The 993-nt window shown below is 40.4% G+C and overlaps 1 protein-coding gene across 1 annotated transcript in view; it reads right to left on the bottom strand.

Annotated features, from left to right (window-relative positions):
• Nucleotides 1–993, bottom strand: part of DZANK1 (double zinc ribbon and ankyrin repeat domains 1) — a 191113-nt gene that overhangs the window by 114368 nt on the left and 75752 nt on the right. The window contains exon 13 of the mRNA XM_006163646.3: nucleotides 862–993. This exon is cut by the window's right edge and continues 23 nt beyond it. Coding sequence (XP_006163708.1) covers nucleotides 862–993 — 132 coding nt within the window. The remainder of the gene's footprint in view (nucleotides 1–861) is intronic.

The following is a 993-nucleotide window of genomic DNA, read 5'->3' as shown; positions in this document are numbered from 1 at the left end:
TGGGGGTCTTATTGAAGATATCTTTCCCTACCCCCGTGTCTTCCAGAGTTTCCCCCGTGTTTTCTGGGAGCTTTATAGTTTGAGGTCTTATATTTAGATTGTTGATCTACCTTGACTTAATTTTTGTCAGAGGTGAGATGTAGGGGTTCAGATTCATCTTTCTGCAGGTGAGAAATCATATATTTTTAATAGAAATTTTTCTAAAATGTAAAAAGGTTGGGACCAGCAGATGGCATAATGGTTACATCACTAGACTCCCACGTAGTCAACCACAGTTCAAGTCCAGGGCCTGGCAACTTAAACCTCATGCTGGGCACGTATGCGTACATACTCAACATCCTAAGAGGAGAATAGAGGGGAAGGGATTGTGGCATGCCCGTTTCCCCAGTGGGTGATTTCTCTCTCCATTTCTCTTTCTCTGTCTCTTTGGCAAGTGCACGTGCCCTATATAAAAAATCTTCTAAAAACAAAAATGTGAAAGGGCTGGGGGTGGGAGGAGTTCTTATAATACTACATAAGAAATTCAAGAAAATATTTAGAAGTACATTCTATCCCATGCTATTTTAAATCTTCTTTTCCCTGGTGGTGTTATATACATTGCCTTGCAAATGTGATTAGAGCTCAACTCCTACAGAAAAATTCATATTTAAATCTCTGATTTCTAAAGAAAAAAAATGGGCAGTGTCTTTAAAACCTAAATTGATTGAATTTATTTACATGTCTAGTTGAAAGTCCACATGAAAGGTCTAAGTGTTTTGGTTCTCTTCCCCCAGGGTGATTAACAGGGCAAATTATTAGTAGGCAAATTTAGAGTTACATCCTCTTTCCAGGCACCAGTTTTGAGTACAATGAAGTCCTCACCTCAGGAAAAGGGTGATGTTCACCAGTAACTAGAGCCGGGCTGCTGTTCAAGCTAAGTGCTGCCAAGGACTTCACGTAAATACCACAGGAGCTACAGAATCGGGCAGATGGGTGATTGTTGGCCCCACATTT

The sequence above is a fragment of the Tupaia chinensis genome, unplaced genomic scaffold (assembly GCF_000334495.1).
Source record: "Tupaia chinensis unplaced genomic scaffold, TupChi_1.0 Scaffold142716_1, whole genome shotgun sequence".
Classification (NCBI taxonomy): domain Eukaryota; kingdom Metazoa; phylum Chordata; class Mammalia; order Scandentia; family Tupaiidae; genus Tupaia; species Tupaia belangeri.
This window is presented reverse-complemented; position numbering and strand designations above follow the sequence as displayed.